Source organism: Bombus pyrosoma, linkage group LG9 (assembly GCF_014825855.1).
Source record: "Bombus pyrosoma isolate SC7728 linkage group LG9, ASM1482585v1, whole genome shotgun sequence".
NCBI lineage: Eukaryota > Metazoa > Arthropoda > Insecta > Hymenoptera > Apidae > Bombus > Bombus pyrosoma.
This window is the reverse complement of record NC_057778.1, coordinates 6,981,459-7,007,395: the sequence shown is the minus strand read 5'-3', so window position 1 is coordinate 7,007,395 and position 25,937 is coordinate 6,981,459. Positions and strand designations below refer to the sequence as shown.

Below are 25,937 nucleotides of genomic sequence, written 5' to 3'. Positions count from 1 at the left end.
TAATGATACGTAAATAAAAAGGAACATTTATGGGAAGAAGGTTTTATGAGAAAGGAAAGTATGTGATTTACGGAGTAAGAAATTAAAATTACGTGTGACTTACTGTATGATTTGGAGAGCTGGAGAGTGATCGCTTCGACGGTTGCATGGTTCTGTTACAAATGACCAATAAAGATGCTTCGAGGGAAAAGTTTTTATGGGGTCAGCGGGGAAAAATCAATGCATAGATATAGAGAGAAGGGATGAAACTCGACATAAGTTATGTGTATGTTCACGTGAATAAAACCATAATTCTCGCCATTGTGCCAAGCTTACGATAAAAATAATCTCCCTGTCTCTTCAGTCTTCCCCTTCCTAGAGTCCCAGTTAAAAGGTAACATAAATCTGAAAACTCGATGCTTAAAGAAGCGTAAAGTGGTCAGTGAAAGACGCGAGCGAGACATCTCGAGTAGAATTTTCGGATTTTCAATCGTTCGTGGTTTCTGCCTGTGAAAGCTCAGCTGTATTCGATCTCTTAAGGCGTCGAGAGATCGTGGACCGGTCACAACAGCAAGATAACCACGTTACGAAAGAAACGATCAACGTTTCGTGCCAGACGAAACTGCCTTTACGCCAACCTCGCCTGGCAAACCTCGTTTCTCGCCGGAAGATCGATCTATGGTACGACGACCCCAAGAAACCAGAGAGTGGTTTCTACGTTTGCGTTGTAATATCGGGTTCTACACGGCTCGGCGAGTCTATGAATCACATCCAGCGAAAGATTAAAGAAAAATCAAGGAGAGAGAGCTTCTTTGTTCAGGTTTCGCTGATTCTACAGTGCTAACCAAGTTTTATCAAACTAAGAAGATTCCGGTTCGTGTCAAATGTCGCTTAATTTTCACGAAACCTGGCTAGTCAAAATCTCTTGCGTGAAAAACTAAAACAGAGCGCACATTATCATTACCTAATTAACGATACACGATACTGTTAACATTATACTTGAAAATTATCTGTCAACGTAATACGATCGATATCAAACGATATCAAACCCGTGACAGAATAATCTAGTGCTTTCTTAATTAATTAAATTAATTAAAAAGATATCAGTCAGTATAAACGACAAAGTGCTATCTCTTAGAAATAGCTGAAGTAAAAATAAACGAAGAACCTAGCAATCCACTGTAGTATTTTAAATTTGAAAAACATGCGGTTTCAGATAAGTCTACTGAACTACTGAAGAGAATATCGTGGAGCGTAGCTATGGACAAGGGAAACTGATATCCATTCATAAAAAAAGAAAAAAAAATCGAATATAGATAGTAGGGAGTTTCAAGTTACAAAAGTTTGAGAAACTTCTCCTAACGGGGCTTTTAACGATCCACTGGGGCAAGCCTTGCCTTAGACAACCGCGACCCGTTCTGCCGTGAAAAAGTCTTCCATCAAAGTGTCTCTGCTTCCCTCTGTAACTCGCCAATACCTCTCGACCTCCCTCCCTTTGTCCAAGTCAACGGGGTTGTTATCGATCGACCGTGAGTGCCTTTGTCGTTCGCGTATCCTGAAATCCGTTTCGGTTTAAACGACCCTACCTGGTTTTCCAGCAAGCAAAGACGGATGGAACAACGAAACACTTCCGTGGTTCGGGTCGTTTCTCAACAGGCGTTCCTCGGCCAACTTCGAGCAATTAAGACGTCTGTAAATCGTGACTTCGTCAGACATGGCGAGACATGGTGCAATGAAAGGTAGTTTGGGACTAGTTCGCCTGATCTTGTTTGGCGCGTTTTGTCCCAGGGTCCATGGAGTTTCGACTTTATTCACGTTCGGATCTACGTAGTGTCCTTTTGATGGAAAATTGGAACCCTGAATGGAAATCGAATAGTCCAAAAGTGAGACTTTCGGACAGTTAGAAACGTTAGAGTAACGCAAGACAACGAAATAATCAGTTGGCACGCGTTAAGCGACGAATTAAGCCACTCGTCTCGTTTGAAACTGAAGGTAAAGAAGAGAAAACGCGTGTCAAGTAGCCGGGACGTGTTCACGACGCACGGATGGCTTCGGTAATCGCGAAAGACAATTATTTCGAGCGGCTCGTTACTTGTGTCTAACGTAGCTCCCTCTCGTTTAATTCCATTTAGTTTAGTTAGATTAGATCGGCGCGCAGATTAACTCCGCCCCCGAAACGACCCACCTATTCGATGACTTAAGTACTGTTCCGTTCCTCCGACTCTAAGCATTTAATCTTCCTTGAACTTATTTTTACACGGTTAAGATCTTGATCACGAAGCGATTCAACAAGTCCATCGTTTTTTTAAATATTTCATTCCTCGAATGTTTCTTACGTAGAAGTAGACACTGTTGGTTTTATGATGAATGATTGATCAGCGCTCCGTTTCGGTTCCATCTAACGTGTATCAAACACCTGGTTGCTCGTAAGCAGGAAATTACACAATACCTCGGGGCGTCAAACTATTTCGATTCGGTAAAGGTTAACGAGGGTGTAAGGTTTGATCGATCTAACGAATGAATTCTTCGGTAGATAAAACGGGACAGTGGTATGCCACGACCTCGAAAAACGTAACTGTGTTCGATTTTTCCGCCAGCTAGAGAGAAAATTCCATACGGCGTCCAAGTGATTCAAGAAACGAATGCAACCCCTGGAAGTCGTAATACACGTATTTGATGAGACAGACGCGATGGGGATCAGTAGGACGGAGGTAAAAACCGATGAGACGAGGAGATGGGGAGGTTCGTGAAGCCAATGACAAAGGAAAAGAGGTTGTTGGCAAGAAGGGGATAGAAATAGGGTCACGTAGAAATACAGAAAGAGAACGAGAAAGACCGGAACCGTCTAGGTAAGAAAGAAAAATGAAAAGGGGGAATGCATAAGGCGAGCGAGTAAGAGAGGAACGAAGAGGAGCGAGAAAGCAAGAAGAACAGAGGGTTAGAGAGAATGGAGATATAGTGACCAAAAGAGACAGGAAAAAACACAGATAAAGTGTTGGGGGCGATACTACGGTTCGGGGGAAAGAAGATGAGCGGAGAAGAAAGGACAAAGAATGAAACAGAAAGGCTGAGAACACGGTAGACTGGTAGTGAGTTAGGAAGAAGTAAAATGAGAGAGAATAAACGTGAGGAAAGCGGGAAGAGAGTCGAAAGTGAGCACGAGAGAAAATGACGGAAAACGAGGGAATGACAACTAGAGAGAGAAAGAGCGGTAGCGAGAGAGAGAGAGAGAGAGTGGAAGTTGGTAGGGGTGAGTTCCTGTCGCTCGATAACGCCTCTGCTTCTGCTCCGTCATCAGCATCTCTTCCTCCCTCTCTCTTTCTCTCTCTTTCTCTTTCTCTCGTCTTCTTATTTTGCTCCAAAGTCTCGATACACGCGACTGGATAAAGTTAAAAAGCTCTCATTTCAAGTAATCACGTTTTACTATATTCGTTAAATAAATTCAAATTATAACGGATTATGGAAAAGTAACGTGATTAAACATTTCGTTTTAAGCTTAAAGTATAATTACATTTAGTACAATGCATTAAATTAATTGTGGACGATTAACGCAATTTATATGTTATTACGCTATGTATATCATGTTCACAATCTTCCGGATGAAATAAAAATAAAATAGAATCAATCCTTTCGCAACTGGTGCAGGATATAAACGAGGAACAAGCACGCATCGATGGTTCGTTTTATCTTCGATCCTGCGAGTCCACCGACGAGACTGAATCGTCGTTTCGCGGCTACACCCGAGAAATGGTAGTCATGCATCACGCGTGGCAACGGTAATTATGTTAGCCGTTGGAAAATGGTCTTGCTGGAACCGTATCTGACCGGCTGATCGTGGCTGTACGAGCAAAAATCGGTCGACGTTCGTGCAGATCGACGATACTCGTCGATCCTTCTTATCGCGAGTGGTCCGATATCCCGTGTACGTTTCGGTATCGTGTTTTCGACCGAACGAGTGCATTCGCTGGTCGAAGAATGCTCGGTGATTTATACTGGAAACAGAACGTCGCAAAAGCGCCGTGACTCTAGTTTTCGATATCTGAACAAAAATTATCAGGAGAAGTAAAAGGATCTGATTCGATCTTGTGATCACGTGGTTCACTGGTTCGATCGAAGATGTTCAACGTTAACATTTAACACGAGAGTTTCGTAATATTTTTTCACTGATCAGTTTGGTTTACATTTTCTCCTCTTTCGATATATGTTTTTTTGTGTCTGTATGTTTTTAATATTTGCTATCGTATACTTGGTATCAACGTGTATATCGATTGCAATGTAATATTTATTTTGCAGAACGTTATCGTAGGATATTTTCTACGATTTTACCGAAAGCGAGTAAACGGATGTCTCTCCTCGTGGATCGATCGAGTGGCGTTTAAAAGTCGTCGAAATCATTCGACGCGGCTATAATAACCAAAAAAGCTTCGCGCCGAAGCAGAAATAACCTCGTTCCCCTGTCGATGGAATTGCACACGGTTCGCGTTATTGGAAAAAACCTAACTCATGAATCGCGCAAAAGCTGTCGCAACCTGGCGAACGATGAAAAAGTTTCAGCTGCGTCTATCTTATCGCGCCACATGTTGGTCCTTCGTTTTGTCTACCGTTTGCCAAAAGGAAAAACAAAGAGAGAAAAGAAGAGAAAGGGAAATAATTCAGACGGGACATATAGGATAATTTTCAGAATAAACGAGCGTGAAATAAGGCGATATATAAGTTGCTGCCGGATAAAATTTGTAACAGTTTTTAAGGCTTGAAGCACTCCAAGGCGATATATAGAATTTTTAATGAATCGAAAAGCGATGGCAACGTTTGTTATCAGACTGCTGGCATGTTGTCAAGCATTAAGCCCGATGCATTTACATCGTTTCTAAATCGACTTCGATGTTTGAAAAAAGAAGAGAGGAAAAAAATACATCAGTCCTTGCGTGTATAGATCGCAACAGCACATCGATTTTTTAAACATGTGTGCTTATGTCTGATGAACTTCGATAGCTGACATACACGGAAATAGCCGCGGGGGTCATCCCATTAAGTAATCTGACATAGATTACGGAATCGATATCGAGGATTAATTCGCCTTATCGTCGTAGCGCCGTTTTAGTCGTACCTATCCTTTCGTCGCACTGTCTGTGAAAATAGTTGGTAATCGAGAATAGATTGAAGCTTCTAAATATATCCATCTATTATGCCATCGTACGTATATATTTTCTTATATTTTCTTTTAATTATAGATTTCGATCTTGAAGCAATTCTTCTCTTGAAAATTTAAACACGAACTTGACGAAGAACTAAGAAGAACATACAAAATGTATGATACGATATATTCTGTCCTTTATTTTAAATGGTAGATATATGTTTTTATGTATAATTCGAATCATATATATGCTCGTGATTCGAACAGAAACGCGAAGCATTCAGTTGGCTGTAGCGCAATAATTTTGGTGCACGCTGGAGAAACAGAAGAGAGGGGCGGAGGGGCGGAACAAACGTCTAAGTAAGCCATCGTGACGCCTGGTCGTGTACAAATAACGGAGAGTGACACGTTGGAAGTCACTTCCTCATTAAAGCCGCAGCTAGTGCGCACATGCCTTCAAAGCATGATTTATAGAGGGTTACCGAGATAACACACAACCAGCACGGAAAGATTATATACATACGTCAGCTGGTGCAGCAATGAATTCAACATAGCTGCAAATGAAAACGACCGTTCGAAGAGTAGAACGCAGGCGCGTCCTACAATCGGCAAATTGCAATCAGTGATTTTTTTCCGTAACGAGTGAGAATTTTCAAGCGGACGATTCTCAACGTCACCGAGGAAGATCGAAATGATGAGAACTTGTCGCAAGATCGACACTCGCGATCAAACATGGCAAAGTTAGATTCAGCGGGGAAAGTTTCCCGAAACAACAGTTGAAATACCGAGGCCAGCCTCGCAAATATTAAAGTTTCTTTGTTCAAAGGATATTACGTTGTACCGATACTCTGCGTTGGAAACTGTTGGCGTCAGGTGGTGAAACATAGTTGGAAGAATGTCTGTAGTTTTCCATAAAAAGCTCGACCATGTTACATCCCGATGTTTCGAACAGGTTATCGATAACGTATCGACGATGCAAATAAAAAATTGACGAGTTAGGCCACTTTCAAACTTGCGGGTGCCTCGAACTCTTGACGTATTCGGAACTTTCCTATTATAGGATAGAAATTATATTCTTGCAAGTATACCCTGTAATGGTTGGTAAATGCGATTAAACGTCGGGTAAACAACGTTATCGGTAGAAACAACTATAGATGAGAGCGCGAGGGTCTTGGGCCGGATCGATCGATTCATTTTAGAAGACCACGAGAGACACGTTTACTCTGTAACCCCGTGGAACAATGCGGTCGTGCCATAGTTAGACCGCGTGGCATAGGTTCTCGCTAATAATCCGCCTCGATATATTTAGGCCGATCGATATAGACGGACGTGTGCGCCGCACTTTACGCGGACCTGTACGCCACATTCACCAACGACACTCGTCTGGACGCCAGAGTACAATTGTTTTGTCGCGTAGAAACTCGAGATACTGTCTCCTGAAATATTAACTTTGCATACGATACTTCCATCTTTTAGAACTCTACGATCAAAGAAAAATATTCTTTAAGGTTCTAAGGTCTAAGAGGATCGACTGAGAGTAGAATGGCCTGTAGATTCTAAAGCGATCGTTTAAGCCGTTAAAAAGGGAGTCAGAAAAAGCGAAAAAATAGCACGGCAATTTCCACGAGTCGAGCCACCTAATTCAGGCTTAGACACAAAAATAATTCGGGTTTCTGGGTTATCGATTCCAGGAGAAGAGAAGTTTACTGGAATATTTCCTTTTCTCATATACTTCTCGCTAAACTGTTTATATTCAACAATGCTTGATAATCAATTCGATCTGGTTTTCGTTATATTCAATCATAGAATCTATACGTCGAATCGTTTCATCGTAGAAAATCGATAAAAAGATTTGAACGGCTGTTTAACGTGGTGCAGCAGCAAAGCAAAAGGAAAATATAACCGAGAGCATTACATAGACGGAATTGCCATAGCAAAAACGGGAAAGAGCGATTCAGTGGGCATGATAATATTCCCAGAGCGAATCTCCATTTCCAGATGATATTGTCCCGTGTTTACGCGGCAAACGTTTCAAAATCCCCCTGGTATTCAATACGAAAGCACCGACGACAGAGGAGCCGCTAGTAAAAGGAAAGCTAACGAGGACATTGGAAATACGTTTTTTTTTATAAAGTAGAGCTTACTTACGATGATTCCGTTTTATCTGTTAATGTATGTAGCGACTTAATGCCAACTATAGAACCAGATACTGGAACCGGATAGCGATCAGAGAGGAACAGAAAGAGAGACAGAGAGAGAGAGAGAGAGAGTTTCGTCCGTGAGATTGAAAAGAAGTTAGGGAACGTTATTGACACCGGAAGCGCAACAATAAGTCGTTAGCTGTGGAAACACGGTCCTTCTTTGTAATTCTTTCGATTTTCGTAGAACCAGCACAATCGGTCGGAATATTTCGAGCCGAGTTGCCATTTAACTATCAACGAAGTTAGGAACGTGTGATTCGGTTAAGCGACGGTGGTTCTCTTTCGACAGACACGGCACTGAACGACAGCTGCGTTCGAGATGAATTGAAAGCAGTGGTATGCACGAAGAACAGCGACCATTAGAGAGACCACTTCAACGACATTAAAGTTATGAACAGAAGCCCTTGGTCAACGATGGTACGTGGTTTATCTCGCTCTTCCGGCGTCGGAATCAATTTGTTTCGTCGAGCCTCTTTAACGGAGCAATTAATCCTCTCAGTAGAATTTTTTGTTGTTAGAAACAAAGCGCTGTTCAAGAACTACATTCAGAAATATTAACAATTTTTTACGATCTACGAATACTCTACATCGTAGAATAAAAGTCGTTAAGAGAAGCCAAGTTGTCTCGAAAGCGATACACGAGTCGAAGTTTCCTGGTGGTCGAGTTCTCAGACGAAGCAATCAAATTCTTGAATGCAAATGGCGTAAGACCCAGTTTTCGTTGGACGTCAGGTCAATTCGGAGCTGGTTGTTCCATTGAAAGATGAACAGGCAACGCGATACGAGGTCGGTGTAACCGCAAATTGAATTTTAGGGCGCTTGTACAGAACTCTGACGATGAATCAACGATGATAAACGTGATTTTAGGAACAGCTTCGTTTAAAAGTGTAGCAACGGATGTGCACAAAATGCATTCGTTCTATACATAGTCCTTTCGAATCGTCGTGAAATTAGGCAGCCAGCCGATTTGCCGTTTCTTCCAGACCCCAACAAGCACGCCACAATCTTCGTAGCGAGGAGACCATCAGCAACTAATTTTTCATTCACCGGGAACCATGTCAAGTGAGCAATTAGATCCGAGGAGCTGCTGTTTCGGGCAATTCCTCGCAACAAACGCAGAAAACTCCGTTCCACACGGAATTTTTAATACCACGGAATCCCGCTAACGTCATGGATCAGCCCTCGTCGATGTATTCTGGAAATATGGCCGACCACGAAGTTTAATATTTCAAAGGTCAAATCCACGGTTAACCGAAGGAATTGATCGCGTGCTATACATACAGCTTCCAGGACGAGGAAGGACGTGAGTTACGATTTTGCGAAGTTGAAAATTAAATTAATATCGTCAATCGAACAAGTACAATGCTCTCTTCTTCCTCTTCGGTCGTGAAATACGGCGAAGAAAAAAGGAGGAAGAAAAAGAATTGTTCGTTAGCAGTAAAGGCAACGCAAGCCACGGAGTTTAATTTCCACGGTTGGCGGCTCTCTGGTTTTTCGGCGGGCCGCGAGAGCTACAGGGAAAAAGAGAAGGATCGGTTGGCGGAACGATAGCATTGCAAAAGTTCCACTGCATTTTTTTACGACCCACTTCCGACGTGCGCCAATTTCGAGGTTGCAGCTACGGCGCGAATCGCGTACGCCACCCGACAGAGAAAAGGAAAATTAATTCCACCCCCGTCGAACACCCTTCTCAACCGCTTTCCAACCATTTAATGCATTTTTTCCACCTTCCTTTCCAAAGTTCCCGATGTTAATGGCGCCAGGAGAATAAAATAGCTATAGATTCACTGTGTGTTTACTCCCATTACTTTACAATGCACAAGAACGATGTTATATCTCCGATATATGCAAGCGATACTTGTTTCGGTAAGAATTTTTCACTATCAAATTAAAGATTCTGATACAAAGTAGATATATTTTCATTAATCGGACGATTAATCGCAGAACATCTAGTTTCATAATTTTATCCCAGCATGTAGCGTACCAGGTCGAAGTTGAACGACGCTTAACCCAAAATATTCTCCACATGCCTTCCCATGATCCACCGTAATCTCCCGCAAATCGCCTAATCTCATTCACCTGATTCGTCGATTCCTCGTTCCCATCGAATTCAACGGTGTTTTGTTCGTCGATACCCTAATCCTTCATCGCAACCGTAGGAAACGTGTCGGTGGTGCCAGGGTGTGCCCGAATTACGCAACTTCATGGTCGATTGTCATTCGCAGTGCACAAAACAATGCCGAGGGAAGGATGGTCGATGTTGGAACGCGTGTCATTGCCGCGTAAGAACCATATATACTCCCTATCGTTGTACCACGATGCCCGACGCTGGATAAAAAGGAACAAACGTGGGCAGAAGGCCAGAGAATCCGCCTCTCCCCGAGATTCCTCTACTCTCGCTGCCGATGACTCATGTGCACCGCCATCGCGGCCAAAAATATGCCTGGTGCCACGCTGACGAACCGTGACGGAAAGATTGACGAACAGCGCGATACCGCTACGACCGCAACGCTCGATTGATTCGAATGAAAGATTGATTCGACAGGGGATGAGCTATTACAAGAAGTCATAATCGATTGAGAGATTTGCATCAATCTTCAATTTATGTAGATTAATCGACGTAGGTTAATCGATAATTTAAGCGTTTAGTAGATGTTACTCGGAGAATATTAACCCTTATTCCGTAAATATACTTCCAGTAGCCTTAAATTATGCGAATCGTTCATGTTTGACAGGTTTCTTGCTACTATACCGGACAAAAATGATACACGTTTACGGGGTAAAGGCCAAGAAGTTTTATACGTACGTATATTTTCCATTAATATCAGAAATATACACGTTTGTAAAAACCATTTACCAAAGTTTGGTTCTGCGTAATTTACGGAGGTGAGCGTGCGTTAATGCCACTGCCATGACGATAATCAGAGGCATACTGTAAACACTTCAAAAATAAAGCTCCGGAGAATGTATATTTTTCCGTTCAACGATGAAGGGTATAATATATATATATATATATAAGATAAAATGGAAACGTGTAATAAAAAAGTTTGCGAACGATTTATAAAGTTTTGTTCGAGAAAAAGCCGCAAAATACCGATTTACGTCACCGAAAGTCTCGTTCGGAAAGATTCGTGTGATTCATATTTCAATCTCTGTCCTACCTTGGAAACTTGGAACAGGAAATTCCTGTAATTCATTTCTGCACGTTTTCTTGCCCAAGGGCTCTCACCTAAGATCAAAACGAGCATTTTTCGTTTCGTAATTTGCCTGGTATTTTTTGCCGGAAAAAACTACCGCAACTTGCGTGGCTCTTCTTTAGCCACGAGCACAATGACGAAGAATTAAACGCCTCGATTAAGAGCCATATAGCGCCACTCACGTGACGCTCTGCCGTAATCGAACGAAACTTGACGTCTTTATAGACGTAACGATGTTCACGATCGTTCGATAAATTTTTTCAACGAAGACGAACACGATATTTTGAATAAATACCGGGTTTTACGAAAGATGGACAATCTATTCGTGAAGCTACACTTCGGCTACGATATTATATAAATATGCGACGGGCTTCGCGAACGGCTAACATATTGATCCATCCGTCGTCCTCGAAGGCAATGCGTACACGTCTCGTTGAAGGAAACGCAGAAGAATTAGGGAGTAGAATAAGACTTGTTGCGAACGTCATTGCGAATGATCAACGGAGTGTTGTCAACGTGACAGTTTGTTTTAAGACATGTCCATACGATTGAGTTGACAGTTAATGAGGTTTGAACTATCGAAGGTTATGGCGAACGATTGATCATCGAGAGATTTCGAGTAGAAAATATCGGATGAATCGGTACATCGGTGGCTCCCCCTTCACGCCGCATTTTTGACCAATCAATAAACGTGTCTATACGAAGCGGCGAAAAAAGAAACGGGCCATTAGAAGTAGATCGATAAGTTTCTAGCGGCAATCACGACACGTTGAGTCGATTCCCTCGATTTAGGAATGCCAGAGACAGTCGACGAATATTTGGACAGGGACGTTACGCAAGGAACGATAGGATCGACGCAGATTCGTCGACGAAGTGGGTATCGGATCGGTGGATATCGTTATGTTTTAGCTCAATCACTTTGACCTAAATTCCACGCGCGTCATCGAAAACGGGTCACGAAGAACGCACCGAAGAGGTCACGACGAAAACTTCACGCACCCTTTGCATAGAACCCTATGCGGTACTATCCGTCATCGAGGCAAGAAGGCAACGAAACAGAAAGAATAAAAGGGAAAAGCACTAAAGAAGGGTAAAAAAGTGGCTATAAAAAGCAAGAAAGAAAAATCTGCAGCTCGACTGACCTGATTCTCGGAGCTGAGCAGCTTCAGCTGTTCGTTGATCAGGCTGTACTTGGAACTCTCTTCTTTTCTCAGTGCTCTCTCCTTCTTGAGCTCGGGACTCCAGAAGGTCTTGATGCTATGCATCGAGCTGCCGAGCTTTTGGTTCGTCAGCTCGAGCTCCTTCTTGAGGTTCCCGAGCTCTCGTTGGAGATCGTTGTTCTGATGTTGGAGTTCACCGATATAGCCACCGCTGTCACGCAGCATGTGCGTATTCGGGCTCTGTCTTGCCGATCTCGAACCGTACAGCTCATCTTCCAGGTAGAGTCCACGATCGCGGCTACGTTCACGAGGATCGCGTATCGGCACGAACTCGCGATCGTGATCGAGAATACCCGCGGATGCACGATCAAGGCTGGTATACCTCGCTGACATGCCCGCCGAGCTGGACATGGCGGGTCTCGAGGCGCTTCTGGATCTGTGATGTCCGCCCCCACCGCCCCCGGTTGACATACTCCTGCCCCTCTCCTCGAGCATCACGGGACTGGCGAGGTCCTCGTCGCGGGAGTAGTACGGACTGCCCAGCTGATGGTGATGGTAGCTGCCGAATCCGAGGTGCTCCGGCGAGTTGTTCCCGCTACGAGTGCCTCTCTTGCGACCCAAAGGACTGCCACGACCGCTCGCGTAGCTTCTCGACGGGCTACGATCGACAGTGGGCAACTCGCCTACGCGACGACCGCTTCGAGGCGAACGAGTACCGCCTCCTGGCCCGACCACTCCGCTTCCGCTCGAGTACGGATCTCGCGACATTGTTTCTCGATTCCGTTCTATACTTTCTATCAATCGTTTTTCTCTGATTAATGGTTCGCAGTTCGCGCGAATAATTCTTCCGCCTTCTCGTGCAGGATTTCGTGAGATTGCTCACTATGTCTCTACGTTCGCTGCTCCTCGGATAACTCGATAATTAAGACTCGTGATAATAAATTGGTCGATCTTTCTCGATACTTTCTTCGCGCGAGTAATTTATTCGAGTGCGCCGAGAATAATTTCGTCGTGTCTTTCTAATTTCGTTTTTCTCTAGCGTTCTATGATTTTTCTACGCGATTCGCGTTGATCTATCGTTACTTCTCGCGGATCAGCTACAAGCATATCCTCCGCGTCACGCGACGTGTTTCGCGTTTCAGGCACGTGTGCCGATCCTCGATGATCCGTTTCGATCGTCCTGTTATGCCACGGTGTCCATCCAATCGAGTGCCGATCCGCCGCTCGAGATTCTCGTTTCCGTTGCAATTTTTCACGCAACGTGGTCCCGAATCGGTTTGGCAGCTCTTCTATTCTACGCGAAAATGTTTGTCCGCGAGCGGCGAGCATTGACGACAACGCCTAACGCGTCGATCGAAGAGAGGTCCGGCGATCGATCGGCTTCATCGTTCAACAGATCCACCTTAACCAACTCGAATCACCGGCAAGCCAGTTCTCTTTCTCTCTCCTTTCTTTCTCCTTCTATTCCTTGCCAAGGATCCACCTTCTTGCTGGAAAGCCGTGCCGCACGCGTGGCTCGTCCCGTGTATGCGTGAGGTCACGACCCTCGTACTCGACGATCGATCTTTGACCTTCTTTCACCGGCAAAGCCCATCGAGTGGAGATGGATAGAGATCGAGGGGGAGAGAGAAAGAGAGGAGGACGATCCTGTTTCCGCGACGAATCCGTACTCCACCGGCGCACCGTACCGATATTCTCCTTAATCTTCCCTCTTCCTCCGTATCTCTTCCGATCGCTCCTCTCTCCCTCGCCCTCCGTCTCGCGAATCCTTCGGACGGGACTGAGTTCCTGATCTCCGTTCGTGTCGCGGTGTCCAGTCGCGAGAACCGACTCTCTTCCGCGAACCCTCTGCCGACACGGGGCGAGCAGAGTGGTCGGGGCGCGTGCGTGCGTATTTTACGCGCGTCTGTTTACCAGCCGTGTGTCTACACGCGCCGCGGCGTTCCCGTTTCGCGAAACCCGCACCACCTCGGCTCCCTCCTTATCGATCTCATCCTCGCGTCTCTTCTCTCCGGTCCCGTGATCGTCTCGCCTCCACGTTCTCGGTGTTCGCGTTCCTCTATATTCTTCCTCCCTCGCGCCTCCACGCTCCTTCCCCTTTCTTTCTCACCTTCTCCTCTCCCTCTTCTGTCTTCGTACTCTCCTCGTCACCGACCACGACGACGATCACGACGCCGATGACGACGACGACGACGACGAAGACGACGATCAACCGACCGATCCGACCTACCGCCCGAACCGCCACTATCCACCATCCACCACGACTCGACACCGCCACACGTCCGTGCACCACTCTCTCTCTACCCGCTACCGCCACCAACCTCGCCGCCGCCGCCACCGCCGCCGCCGCGCACACACCTACGTGCCCTCTCTCTCTTTCGCCCTCGGGCTCGCCCTCGCTTTTCCCTCCGCGCACATACACACAAGCTCGCGCGATCGCACACCCTTCTAAGAAACGAGAGAGCGTGGCGGCGCGCCAGAGTACACGCACGATCCTTGACGCCGAGATTGATAGATGCTTCCGTGAGACCGGAAGCGTGCCGGCGGATCTTGTTTCGTTCGAGGCAACGCGCTCGCAACCGGCCGATTCGGTGACCACACGCCGCAACACCACGCACTCACGGGACTAAACTGTAACCGCTAGCGAACCACCCTTTCGTTTCACCGTCGCCGGCTGCCTCGTTCCTTCCTTCTCTCTTTACGTTCTCCTACTCTCTTCTCTTCTCCTCTCCTCTCTCCAGGCAAAAGCGGCGCGCACGCTGTCGAGCCTCTCCCCTACCCCCGTGATCACACGAGCACGTCGCGGCGTCGCCTCGTGTACGCACGCCACTACGATTCCCACCACCACCACCGACTACTACTACTAGCAGCGATTAAGTGGACCGCGTCGGCAGCGCCCTCCGTCGACGTCATCGACGTCGTTACGACGGACTACTACTATCGCGTGCACGAGCATCACGCGTCGCGTCGTTCGCTCGATTCCTCGCGCTCACCCCCACCGTACACCCCTCCGACTATATTCCCCGACCGTCGTCACCCCACCAGCCGACTTCTTCGTTCCTCCCTCCTGCGCAGATAGTTGCCGGCGCGCGCGCGCAGATCCATGCCGGGTCGACGGATGATTTTTGGACCAGCTCGGGACGATTCGACGGCTTACGTTTCCTCTTCCTATGGGTTTTGTTTGCCTATCCGCTCTTCTGCCGGATAGAAGGGGAGCGGTCTCTAATGGGAAAACTTTGTCCGGAGGAATTTCACGGAGATCCACGTTGTTCTTTGCCTTTTTCCGACTCGGCCAACTTTTGTTTCACCTCACTTCGGGGTGAAAGGCCGTTCCAGGGTTTATTTTAGTTCCAAGGGTTGAAATTTGTTGTTGCAAATATCGTTCCGTGTCGGAAGTTCGGTTTTGATGCAGGTTTTGATGCAAGTAATCTGACGTAATTTGACTTGGGTTGGACGTTATTGGTTCTCGAGCACCGAGAATGAAAAATTTGCAAGATTTATCGCTGTGGGCGTAATTGCACGACGATAAACGAGGACGGTCACAGAGTTGAGCGACGTGTTCTGTACCATCGGTGAAAAACGATGAGAACCGTCACCAATTCGTTTCGTTACGATTGTCAATGGCTGGTGAATGAAGAGTTAAAAGGCTGACAAACGCACCACCGGACCGTGAATGGTGGCCAATCGTCTAGGGCACCCCTGTCCAAGAACATCGATATCCCCTTTTCATCCTTTATAACTATTTCCTAAAGTTATTTTTTAAGGATATCTTTTAACAAACAATGCATTGAATATCACGATAAATGTAAAATGCGGCAAACATACATAGCCTTCGTCTAAAGCGACCTTTATAAAATTCCAAATTTTGAAAAGCCTTCCTCTGTAAATAGAAGTATTGCAATTTCTTGAGGTTTCTGCTATACAAATTTTGAATGGAAATACGTCAACGTGGTGCCTAGTTTGCGTGACACGTTCCTGAATGCACGTTCCACTTCGCAACCCCTCGTCTCACCCCTCTGGCGTCCGTCGACCCGGCGTACGACATCGCAATCAATGAAGCTACGATTCACCGAGCAGTGCCGTGCCACCAACTGGCTCCTAAAGTTCCAATTTCACGAAACCAGACGTGTCATCAATTTTCCCCGTAACAGTTGGTAATATCGTACGAAATACAGAAAGGAACGAGCCACCTATTTACATTGGAATTTTAAGGGTACTTTTGTTGTTTTGGACCGAGCAGATGACGGTCGTCGTTTGAAACTTCGTATTTCTACCTTTATCTCTTCCACAGGGATAAGTTGCGAGCATTGTTGCGAATTTGTATCGATTCACGCGCAATTGGGAAATTGTGTTATTCTCGGCCGAAGAATTTAGAGCAGAAAGACGTGCCTTCGTTGGGAAAAGTTGGGAATCGTTGCCGTTGCTCGTGAAAGGTGAAGGAAATGCGCAAGCCCGTGTTTTACGATCGGCCAGCGGCTTCTTTGACAACACAGACGCCGGGGGAAAGTCTTCCCCGTTTTTCATTCCTCCGCGTTTCATCCTAATCTCCAAGGGGTGAAACTCGTCACCTTCGAATTCACGTTTTCCTCTGACTAACTCGTGTTTACCCGATGACTCAACTTTTCAAAAGGTCCGTCGTGTAACAGAAATCCGGAGAATCCCTCGTGAGATATTGTTGCCCGTTGTTTGATATCAGGGATCAGTTGCCGTCACTGGGAAAATCACTTTCATAAAAAACTACCAATTCGTTATTTTTGAGAATCCGAATTGTATCCGTGAAGTATTTCGAAGAATAAAATGCTTGTTTTTCCTGCGCATTATTTATTTCTTCATAAACCTTTCATTTTGTTTCGTTTCGTACAAGTTTTATATTTCTGTTGCTGGCAATTCTAGCGTTAATATCGATAGGAAGAATGTGAAATAAATCTATCAAGAAATAATTTTATCTTTATTTACGTTTACGCGGAAAAGAGTAAAAAAAAAAAAAAACGGGAAATAACATGTGTCACGTCATTCGACAATAATCACGATGATCTATCGGCATCCGCTATCGCAAAGTCCGAGCGATCGTCGACCTTTGCACTTCGATGCCTCGCCGTTTCGATATTGACCGACGATATCGTGAGCGGATCACGCTTGGCTGAACTTCATTCTCCAATTAATTTAGACACGATAGGCGACGTCTCCCATTCAGAGAGGCCGTATTCATAATACGGTACCAACATTTGCATGCATCCGACGCTACTTCATTAGACAGCGTAACGTTTCCTTTTAATTTTGATTCAACCGTGACAAAATAATGTTGCAGTCGTGGATCAATCAAACTGTCAGATGAACGCTTGATTTTAAAAAGGTATCCTATGTTTTTGTTGTCGGCACATCATCGATGAAATTGAAAATCATTGATATCAAAGGATATTACATAAATATGAAGAGACTTATTTTAAAAAGAACGGTGCGAAGAGATTGATATGATAATTCATATAATGATAATTGATATTGACACTCAAAGATATAATCTTTTCATTGCTTTTCGTTAACTAAGATACGATATCTTCTATAAAAGTTTCGCAATTCGATTGGAAATTTTCGCACAGACATATACGCTCATTATCATATTGCTATACATCCAGGCTATACTAATTACTAGAATTTGTTGCACTCATTTTAAAAGAGGAACGTTGCAAGTGTGAGGTTTCCTTTCATTTCATTAGCAAGATTATCCATAACCATCTCGAAGAATAGCTACCTTAGTCTAGGAACTCTAGTCAGGGTTTTGAACTCTACACCACTTCCACATCTGTAAAAAGGCTGTCGCTCTTGACCAAAAGAAAAGAGTTTCTCCCGATGACTTTCCAGAATGTTTGCAGAGATGTTTCTCTAACCGGTCTTATATGCTGCACGCAGCGTTGAACGCGGCCACGTGTAAGAATTCCACGTGGTGTCAACGATCTACCAATGCGATCAACGATTAACAGCGTGCGTCTTTGTCCGCAACAGCGATGCTCGTCTACTGCAAGACGTTCGTTTAAGGACACAGCCGACCCGTGGACTGGTTGTTCCCACTTGACCGTGAGCACGCCGCCAGGCAAAGTGATGAAAGTTAAGTGGCGCAGCCTAAGGTCGTTACCACTCTCGTTACCGTACGCGTCGTTCTCTGCGTTCAGTAGACGATGACCACTCGCTGGCGTCGCATCGTTCCTCCCGTTGAAAACCTGCTCGTAAACCGATAGACATGAGGACCAGGTTGCCAACGTTGTTCCTGTTGCTAGGATGGCTGTCGTGTCTGTTGGTACACAGAGTTCACTCGTTGAACCCGGACGCTGGCTCTTGGGTGCGTCCTACTCAGGGCGAACCATGGCCCAGTCCAACAAATCGCATGCTGCGCAATGCGTTCTATCTTCTGCGACCCTCGACTTTCCAGTTTAACGTGAGTAATTGAAGAAGGTAATTCCATGGGGAGACGTTTCGTTTTCTACGTGGGTATCTCTAATTGGTACTTTACGTAGAGCAAGTTTAAGTGTTTCACGGGTACATTGGCAGCTGAAGTTTCTGGCTCCAAAAGACTTGTTCGTTGATTGTAGAGTCTATGATAGCTGGACGATTGTTGTAGGTTTGTTGCGTTTTACGGCTTTATGATAGCGGAGCTTCCTTCAGTAGCAAGCGAATAGCTAAGCGTAGAGGTATCTTCTTCCGGGAACAGGTTTCCTTTGACTGGGGGACTCGCCCGTGGAAATTCGGCCCAAGCGCGTGCAAATTTTTATAAAAAGTTAATTTCATAGTCGGAACGTGCTTGTCAATATTCGCTATCTTGTTCCGTTGTCTTGTTTTTTAGTCCAACTTGTATCGTTTTCGATGTATCCGCATTTGCTGCAGATAACTCTCTGTGTCGTTATCTTAATTATACTACGCGCGTGATTTATCTGTGTGACGTACGGCGAGAATGCAAAGTCAGGTTTCCTGCAATAATTATGGCTTCAAATTGACAATTAATGTTATTTTGTCTAAATTATAGTGAATCGGTTTTGCAGGTGATCAGCGGCGCATGCGATATTATGACGGATGCGGTGGAGAGGTACAAGGCAATTATCCTAACGGAAGCACGAATAGGGAAGATTTCCTCGCAAGGCCATCCTAAATTCCCAGTAAGAGACGATACAACCATCAAAGGTACTCTTAGCGCTTTGGAAATTCGCGTGACAATGCCTTGCGAGATGGATGGCAATCACTGGCCTCATTTAGAGATGTCGGAATCATGTAAGTGCTTCTGCTATTACGGAAAGTAGCAAAATGATCGTGCATTCTTAATAAGAAACTTGATATAACATAAGCAACATTTTCCCGAACAGTTGTGTTATGTCATTAAGACAGCTGGTAAGTGGATTAGTGCGAATAGATCTGATTAAATAACATTGTCATTCTTTATTTCATCTCTCGACCGTTTAACATAGAGTTTATATGCGTCTTATTCGTCAATGATACAATTACGAGATCACGAAAGCTTCGAGAGGCAAGATGCTCACAAGTATCCAGAAACTGCAAACATTAGAAAGACGTTTAATAAACGAGACGCGAATAAACGAGTCAACAGGACGATTGAAACAAAGCCACGTTACGAAGCCTGATTTTTCTTCATCGTTCTCTATTCAGCTCTGCTTGGAAATCGAACCAAGCGATTAACCGCAGAAGTAGCGTGAAGATTATACGCACGCACATTCTACCATTATTGTGCGAGATTTAAATCTTTTACACGCGATAGTTCTTTCTTCTTTGTTTTCTTTTTTGAATGAAACGAACGAGTCACGATAAGGATCGATAAATATTCCACGGAGTTCCAAGGTTCTCGTAACAGGAACTTGATAGAAATTTTAAGTACTACGATAGATCTGAAAGATTGGTCGACTCTTGCAAACACCGGTAGGAGGAGATGCGTCTTCTTTGAACAGATTTAAACTCGAATCGATTGAACTTTTGCAGACGCTCTGGTGATCAACGAAAACTCTACAGTCGCGAATCTGGTAGGTGTGTCGATATGGGGAGTTCTTCGAGGTCTCGAGACATTTTCTCAGCTCTTAATCCCAGCTGGTAATGGTTCTCAGGTAAGTATGTGCACAGAAAATGAATAAATATGAAAAAGGTATTATAAGCACGCGTTTCTTTTATAGTTGAAAATCAGATGTCAGACTATTCAGGATGCTCCAAGGTTTCCTCATCGTGGACTACTGTTAGACACGTCTCGCCATTATTTGCCCATCTCTGATATAATGCTTACTCTGGACGCCATGTCTTATAATAAAATGAACGTTCTTCACTGGCACATCGTCGATGACAACAGCTTCCCTTACCAGAGCTCCAGTTATCCGGAATTGTCCGACAAGGGAGCGTACCATCCCTCAATGGTATACACATTAAACGATATCCAGACGATCGTTGACTACGCCAGGCTAAGGGGCATCCGAGTGATGCCGGAATTCGATACTCCTGGACATACTAGGTCATGGGGTTTAGCTCATCCTGAACTATTGACCACTTGCTACGGTAAATACATTATACTCCGATCAATTTCTGACTAAAAAATTTTTCCACAATTATCAATTTTTAAATTAATATTCTATTTAAATCCTTCGATACTACTAAAAACTTAATGACTCCAAACATACACGTGTAGGTCTATTAAACTCTCTTTTTAATCCGTCTCTTTACTTTTTTATTATTATTTAATCTCTCTATTACTAATCGTTTAACCATTCGAAAAACGATGGAATTTCTAAACTGTCATATGAAAAATATTATTAGATAACGAAGGGAAGGCAAACGGGAAATTGGGCCCAATGAATCCGACGAATCCGCAGCTTTACGAGTTCCTCAGTCGTTTATTCGCCGAGATCGTGCAGGTATTTCCGGATCAATACGTTCATCTTGGCGGCGATGAAGTGCCATTCGATTGTTGGATGAGCAATCCGGTGATCAATTCGTATATGAAATCGCACAACATGTCCAGCTATACGCAACTCGAGAGCGAGTACATCGGCAAGCTTCTTCATATCACCAATTCTCTTCAGGCGAGCACGATCGTGTGGCAGGAGGTAAAGTATCACCCTATGGTGTTTGTTCGTCTCATAAAACGAAGCTGAAGACGACCGGGTAATAAAAACCGATAGTGAACCTATTAATCGCTCGCCTTGTGATTGCTTCGTGCGTGAGATCGCAAATGAAACGATCGCGTTTTATCACCAACGGACGTTCCGCGCGAGGAAAACACGTCAAATAAATGGTATATTTTAGACGATGATATCGTTTACTGCTTGGGTCGGTCGTACAGAAGAATATTCATTTTTCATAAGATCAAACGACAGCAAATATTCCATCGTGATAAGTGTCCCAAAGCAAATTTATTGGTCGTTTGCATTGGCGTTAAAGGATGAATGAAATATGAAGCAGAAGCTAGGTCAGTGAATTGAGATCTAAATCGTTGTTGGTTTTCAGGTATTCGAAAATGGAGTCGTCATGCCGAATAGTACTGTGGTGCACGTGTGGACCGGTCAGTGGGCGAGGAAGTTGGAGAACGCGACCAAAGCTGGACATCCGGTACTGTTATCAGCCTGCTGGTATTTGGATCATATCGCTGGTGGCGGTGACTGGAAGAAGTTCTACAAATGCGACCCATTGTCGTTCGCCTTGGCGTCATCAAACTTGACTAAATTGATGCTGGGTGGCGAAGCTTGCATGTGGGGAGAATTTGTCGACAGGTAGTTGTTTGTTCTTTCGTCGCGTCTAATTGAACTTGAATCCATGTGGATGAGACTTTAAAATATATTCGATTGATTCGAGTAGCTGCAACGTACGATTAAAGATTTATCTGTCAAATGAGTAATCGAAAAATTGACGTTCTTGTTTCTAGGAACAATGTGCATTCAAGAATATGGCCTCGTGCTAGCGCAGCTGCAGAGCGTCTTTGGAGCAGTACGAAACCAGACGAATACAAGGCTGCCCAACGCCTCGAGGAGCATGCCTGTCGCATGAACAGGCGTGGAATTCCGGCGCAACCACCGAATGGGCCTGGATTCTGCGTGATGTAATGGAAGGACAATTGGCTTAACAATTCTATTTAGGCGTGCCAGAAACACACGTCACACTTTAACAAGTGATTAATGACTATTTACAAAAAAAAGAAGCCGCAATGTAATAAAGAATAAAGTGTTTCCAAAAGTTGGTCCGATAATTGAAAAAGATTTTCGATGTAACTTACAGATCAATCGCGCGTTCTGTAGGGTTAATTGATATTCCTATAAGGTTAATTGATTAAAATTTCAAATGTTTTTGTAGTTAGAAATTTGTAAAAAGATTATACGAAGTAGGTATAAAATGTTTACGGTCGAAAGTTTTCACTGAATTATAGAAAATGCATTTACAGTCGGCTAATTCATAGTTAATTACATCACGTTACTTAATATACATTAGCTAATTACTGCTTTAACTCTGATGAAGCAGAAGCAAAGATAGATACTTAGCAATAAGGAAATTCTTCCTTTGACAGCTTTTCTATCTGTTGCAGCGCACCAGCAAGATGATAGTCATCGAGTCTTTAAAAATAATTTAACCGGTTAACCGAGTATACACGTCAAACAAAAGCTTTATTTCGGTACGTTTCACGTGCATACTCGTCGTCGCTTGTATTCATTTACGCATTCCACGGTCTAACCCTGTGAGAGATTTCTAAAATCAAATTCCCCAGTTAACTGGTTAAGCAATTAGCGACCGTTTATAACCAAGGAAACCTCAACGACTTGGATTTTTTGGAATTAGGCCAGGGCTACGCGAGTGTTGAACCGACGACGTTGTGTTGCGTGGCCTGTGTCGTAGAAATGCATTCACACAACGTGTCACACAACTAAATGTGCCAGTGCTCGCGTGTGCGTACATTTCTACAACGCAGGCCACGCAACGCAGAGTCGATCTAACGCTAGCCCCGGCCTTAGTACCTCCCCTTTCTTTCCTTAAACTCAGCCCGTTTTATTATCTTTTTACCTGTGGACTATTACGTAGGAGTTGGACCTTTTCCTTTCTTGGCATATGCCCTCACCAATTACTTATTCTCTCTGCCCTTTCTATCTCGAGAAAAGTGAGGTAATTCGATTACCCATCGCCAGCAATATGTCTAACTTCAATTATTCTTCCACTAGTCAGTCACTGTAATAGAATTTCGCCGAGAAAACACTCATTTCTCCTCCTAGTCTACGCACCTATCCTGGTTTTTTCCGAACGGTCCCTATACTTCAGAGAGACTGCATTAAGTTGCAACTCGAAGTAGACGAATGCCAGTTCACGTGAACGATCTCGTACTTGCAATGCTATCCTTTTTCTTTTTCCTTCTCGTCTTTCTTTTTTTTTTCAACCCTTTCTTGTCATCCTCCTCTGTCTCTCTTTTTCTGCCTTTTAACTTTCCCTACGTTTTTTCCTATTTTTTACCTCCTTTTCGTTTTCTCTTTCTTTTATTTTCCCCCCTTAAATTAATATCAATCTATCATCTTGAATTATTTCGAATCTGATTTTATAATTAGTCGTGATAGTAGCCATTAGGAATCGTTTAATTTAATTGATATTAATAATATCAATATACGCATGCAGATTACGGAAGTATCAATTAAACGAAAACATGAAATATTTTCACAGAATTATCGTTACGAGAAATAAGGTCGAATAGCCGTGATTTTACATGCTATTTTCCCGCCGAAAAAGAATAGAACGACTGGCTGACAAAAGAAAGATCAGATCGTCTGGGCAACCGGCAAACTAAACAAGCAAATAATACGTCACACTGTTTAGGCTTCTCGTTCGTCCATCGACAAAATTTCAAGTGGTCCGAAATAGACGTCGAGCCACACCAATGCCGCCGTTTCTCGTTAGATTGGGCCTGGTCCATCGTCAGGGGATCGACGACAATATGCAGACTCACGGACATCGCATGGAAATATCGACTTAACTCCTCATAATCAGCTCGTATCCCGTTAGTGCCGTAGCGTAATCAAGTAAAATCTCCCTTATTAACAGCTAATCGACTTTGTAATGCGGTTTAAAATAGAATTTAGATAATTCGAATCTGACGAGAGACGCAGAGGACTGAAATTCGATGAAATATAGAACTTTAATTAACCATCACTTTTCTTACTTCACAGCTTTATTTTAAATATAATAAGTATAAATAAGATCCTGTTAAACTTATTTACCTAAACTATAGTATCATTTTTTTCGTACGAAGGTTGTTTCGGAAATATGTCCTGCCGATCTTGCTGTAATCCATGCTGCTCCCCCCCACCTTGCCCCCCACCCACTATTTTATGCAGGCCACCTTGCCCACCCCGTTGCCCACCTCAGCCAACTAAAACAACAGTGAGTTTCAACAAAATATAAAAATAAAAATACGAGACAAATCGAATTTTTATCCTTTCTCTCTTTTATCGTTGTTACAAGAATTTCAAAGAGCAACGCGTAACAGCAACGCAAATATATTAAGTCCTTTACGTGGCTTGTTTTCACGGAGCTAACTTAATAACTCACCTCGAAATTAGGTTTACCTACGGCCTTGTACCCCTTGTCCACCTTGTTGCGCCATTCCTTGTCCACCAAAGGTTATCGTTGCGTGTACACCACCACCGCCACCCTGTCCACCGCCCTGTCCAACTGTGGCGTTCGTTTGCACCAAGAAAATGGTCCCCTGTATGCCCTGTCCACCGCCTACTCCGCCGCCTTGCTCCCCTTGTCGTGCAGTTTGCCGTTAGTTCGCCATAATACCATTCACTTTTGTACGATCCTCAGGAAAATGAATGTATAATTGACGTTCAACACTGTGGTTTTCTTTGTGCAGTGTCTCATCCCCCCTGTTAACTGCAGGCAAGAGTTGAAAGGTTTCTTCGGATCTGACAGTTAGGCGTGTGGGATCTAACGAGAACGACGAATATATACGTGGATTTGACTTTTGATACGAAAATAGGTGATTTTCGAAATATTTTGTTGATTCAGTCACATCTAACTATGGCAGTATCTGAAGATAACGTTTTTGTCTTTTTTTGTTTTTTTTTTTTAGGAAAATATCAGGTACGGAGAGCTATAATTTTCAAAGAAAATTTGCGAGTTAAGATAAAAATACAGGATACATGGAACTGTTTCAACGTTGAAGAAATCCTGATCAGGTAAAACGGATTAAGACACAAGTTCCTAATTATGATCGATCTACTGTCTCGGAAGTGGCACAAAACTTACGACGAAGAGATCCCGATTGGTTGTAATCTCGGATTAAACTGTACTCGAATGCGTCTTCGAACAAACTTTTATTTCTCGATTGAGGATTTCGATGATCATCGCAACCGAATTAAGAATTACCAAGAATTTAAGTGACTTACCGATTTAGACGTTACCTTCTTAGGTTGTTCATTAGAATGACAAATTATTAAAATAACGAGGATTATTCTTGTGATAGAGATCGAGATTTCATCGAGAGAAATGTTTATCTGTTATTCCCAATTTTCAGTTTTAGATGATCTTAAATCAGCTGCAATTCGTCCCACGCAAGCTACATTTACATTGCACAGGCACGTATTTCCCCCCCCCCCCTCCTTAAAAATAAGTGCGTTTGCAAAGTGAAAGACCATGGGGAGAATTTGCTGCATATTTTTCAATACGGTTTAGCAATATATTCATTTTTCAACATCATCGTTAAACAAACGAACGTGATTACGATGTACTTCAGCATTTGATAATGTTGATCGCAATAGAAAACAGGTACCATTCATTTTTTACTGTGATTTTTTTTTATGAATCAAGTCACGTTGTCAAGGTTTTGGTACGGTTGCGACAACGAGATGACTGATTTTATCGTATCACGTTCGACATGCAAATTTCGAAGTTATCTCATGATCTATTGACATTATCAGTAGCCGCAAAGAAAAATGCGGAAAGCTAAGAAATACACAATTATGTAAACAACACATAATAAAAAAATTGTAAAGTATTTAAGTCGCATTCATTTACAAGAAATATTTATTTCTCTCGTTTATTAAAAAAATCAACAGAAAGTCATTTATGCATTTTATATTTGGAGTCAAACTGAACAAGTCCATTTCTGATCAATCTGTAATAACATCTTTCTTCATTACGAGAATACACGATAAATGCTGAATTAAAAAGAAATCAAACGATTAACCTCAATATTGTTGATCGATTTTACTCGTGCGTGGCTTGCTTCAGTTAGGTATAAATTTGAAATTAA

The 25,937-nt window shown here is 43.6% G+C and overlaps 3 protein-coding genes across 7 annotated transcripts in view; 2 read left to right on the top strand and 1 right to left on the bottom strand.

Annotated features, from left to right (window-relative positions):
* LOC122570906 (trichohyalin) overlaps positions 1–15,771 on the bottom strand; it is a 70,066-nt gene extending 54,295 nt beyond the window's left edge. For 4 of the 5 annotated variants that reach the window (XM_043733870.1, XM_043733871.1, XM_043733873.1 and 1 more), the window contains exon 1: positions 11,654–15,770. In XM_043733870.1, coding sequence (XP_043589805.1) covers positions 11,654–12,439 — 786 coding nt within the window. In that variant the 5' untranslated portion in view covers positions 12,440–15,770. Of the gene's footprint in view, positions 1–11,653 lie in introns of all 5 variants that reach the window. The other variant, XM_043733872.1, reaches the window with a different exon arrangement.
* Positions 15,772–17,759: 1,988 nt separating this feature from the next.
* Positions 17,760–21,901, top strand: LOC122570908 (beta-hexosaminidase subunit beta-like). Its single transcript, XM_043733879.1, has 7 exons — positions 17,760–18,101; positions 18,703–18,928; positions 19,649–19,770; positions 19,837–20,209; positions 20,468–20,757; positions 21,158–21,420; positions 21,573–21,901. Exons 1-7 carry the CDS (start codon positions 17,907–17,909, stop codon positions 21,748–21,750), a joined length of 1,647 nt encoding a protein of 548 aa, XP_043589814.1. The 5' UTR covers positions 17,760–17,906; the 3' UTR covers positions 21,751–21,901.
* A 2,043-nt stretch (positions 21,902–23,944) lies between these two features.
* Positions 23,945–24,865, top strand: LOC122570841 (protein PYRICULARIA ORYZAE RESISTANCE 21-like). The gene is made up of 3 exons (XM_043733724.1): positions 23,945–24,061; positions 24,241–24,445; positions 24,756–24,865. The coding sequence occupies exons 1-3, from the start codon at positions 23,945–23,947 to the stop codon at positions 24,863–24,865; spliced, it is 432 nt and encodes a 143-aa protein (XP_043589659.1).
* Positions 24,866–25,937: the final 1,072 nt, after the last annotated feature.